This window comes from Nestor notabilis, unplaced genomic scaffold, assembly GCF_000696875.1.
Source record: "Nestor notabilis isolate BGI_N333 unplaced genomic scaffold, ASM69687v1 scaffold14028, whole genome shotgun sequence".
NCBI classification, from domain to species: domain Eukaryota; kingdom Metazoa; phylum Chordata; class Aves; order Psittaciformes; family Psittacidae; genus Nestor; species Nestor notabilis.
Window position 1 is genome coordinate 2,399 of NW_009940665.1, and position 2,540 is coordinate 4,938.

The 2,540-nt window shown below is 39.5% G+C and overlaps 1 protein-coding gene across 1 annotated transcript; it reads left to right on the forward strand.

Moving 5' to 3' along the window:
• The first annotated feature begins 265 nt into the window (after positions 1-265).
• Positions 266-1,849, forward strand: CHRM5 (cholinergic receptor, muscarinic 5). The gene has a single exon (XM_010020475.1). It carries the CDS (start codon positions 266-268, stop codon positions 1,847-1,849), a length of 1,584 nt encoding a protein of 527 aa, XP_010018777.1.
• Positions 1,850-2,540: the final 691 nt, after the last annotated feature.

Below are 2,540 nucleotides of genomic sequence, written 5' to 3' on the forward strand. Positions count from 1 at the left end.
CAAGAATATGTATTTGTGTGTTTAATTACATTCATAACAGTAGAAACAATAATCAGAATGCAAAAAGAGAGCACAAATAATTTGAAAGATTATTTTACAAGTGTTTTATGGTAATTCTAACAGAAATCTGTGCTATTTAATGAGCTCTTTTCTTTTTTTGTTTTTATCTTTGGTGTTTACAGCTGTCTCCAAAAGACTATTTTTGCATACAGTAAACAATATGCAGCACTGCTAGGATCCTGATGACAATATACCAAGAACAAGAATGGAAGTAAATTTATTCAGCAATTCCACTGTTGTAAACAGTTCATCCATCAACCATAAGCAGTTAGAAGGGCATAGCCTCTGGGAAGTCATTACTATTGCCACTGTAACTGCAATTGTAAGCTTAATAACCATAGTGGGAAATATTCTTGTGATGATATCATTCAAGGTTAACAGTCAGCTCAAAACTGTCAACAATTATTACTTGCTCAGCCTTGCCTGTGCAGATCTCATCATTGGAATATTTTCTATGAACCTTTATACGTCCTATATACTCATAGGCCATTGGTCTCTTGGAAGCCTTGCCTGTGACCTGTGGCTAGCACTGGACTATGTAGCTAGCAATGCCTCAGTAATGAACCTCCTCGTCATCAGTTTTGACAGATATTTTTCCATCACAAGGCCTTTAACTTACAGGGCCAAACGCACACCTAAAAGAGCTGGCATCATGATTGGTCTGGCTTGGCTAATTTCCTTTGTGCTGTGGGCACCCGTGATCTTGTGCTGGCAGTATTTTGTGGGTGAACGAACAGTACCACCTGAAGAGTGCCAAATACAGTTTTTATATGAGCCCATTATCACCTTTGGTACTGCAATTGCTGCTTTTTACATTCCAGTGTCCGTGATGACCATTTTGTATTGCCGCATCTATAAAGAGACAGAGAAACGTACCAAGGACCTTGCTGAACTGCAGGGTTCTGAGTCTGTGGCAGAGTTTGAGATGATAAAGCCTCAGAAAGCATTCCTGAAGTCTTGCTTCAGTTGCAAGCAACAAAACTTAGCCAAAAGAGAGAGGTGTCAGGCTTCCTGGTCTTCGTCTAGTCGAAGTACATCAGCTACGGTGAAAGCTTCTCAGGCAGCAAGTACTTGCATCGACTGGGCTAAGGCTGATCAGTTAACCACCTGCAGCAGCTATGCATCTTCAGAAGAGGAGGATAAACTTGCCACGGATTCAGTTTTCCAAGTAACTTACAGAAGTCCATCTAAAGGTAAGGCAGAAGAGTTTAATGAGAGTATGGATGTTGTCAAACACCAACCTGAAGAAAATGATTTTGAGAACCAGAAATACTTTTTGTCACCTGCCAAAGGCCATGTACAAAAAAGTAAAAAATGTGTGGCCTATAAATTCCGGTTGGTGGTTAAGGCTGATGGCACCCAGGAGGCCAACAATGGTTGCCGTAAAGTAAAAATAACTCCCTGTCCTGCTGCTCTCTCTAAGGAGCCTTCCATCAAGAGCATGGATCCAAATATAAATAACCAAATCACCAAAAGGAAACGGATGGTTCTTATAAAGGAACGCAAAGCAGCACAGACTTTAAGTGCCATACTTTTGGCTTTTATTATCACGTGGACTCCCTACAATATCATGGTTTTGATTTCCACATTCTGTTCTGACTGCATTCCCCTGACACTGTGGCACCTTGGATATTGGCTGTGCTATGTGAACAGCACTGTTAATCCCATGTGTTACGCCCTCTGTAACAAAACTTTCAGGAAAACTTTTAAGATGCTGCTATTCTGCCAGTGGAAAAAGAAAAAAGTGGAAGAGAAACTATACTGGCAAGGCAATACCAGACTGCCGTAACTTACTTATATATAAGGGATGAGGGGGGAAATAGATATTGATGTAAGCTAGTAAACTGGGTATAATTCTGTCTTTTCAAAGTTGTTGCTTCATATGCCTAAGGGTTAAAAAAAAATCTACTGAAAAATAAAATTGTGCATGAAAGTAGTGTGCTTGGGATAAAGAAGTCAGTGGCTGCTGTGAGCAACACAGGGTGTTTTTGATTATGCAGTAGATTTGCATTAAAGTTATTATGCTTGGGGTCTTCTTTCTTTCAGTTTCTTTCAATCTGAGAATATATAGAATAAATAATAAAATACTAGAAATTCAAGTGGGATGGTCATCCAGTCTATCTCCCTGTGGGGCAGAACTGTTTATTCCTACAGTTCCTTTCTAGTGTATTGTCTGCCTAGCTTTCAGTGTTCCAAGTCACCAAGCAATGGAGCTTGTACTGCTGTTTTTGAGACTTTTCCACCTGCTGTTGGAATGAAACAAGGACTATTTAAAGAGGAAAATGCTGTCATCCTCAATACTAAATGGTTAGGGAGATTCATAAAATTAATCCAAATGAACTCCAAATGAACACACATTTGTAGGAGAATGTAATACTGAGAAAATTTCCACTTCAAGGATAACTTTTGTGGAGACATAGGAAGGGCTCCTAGTGGAGGGAATAGATGATATATTTTGTATATGAAGAAGCCAGTTCCAG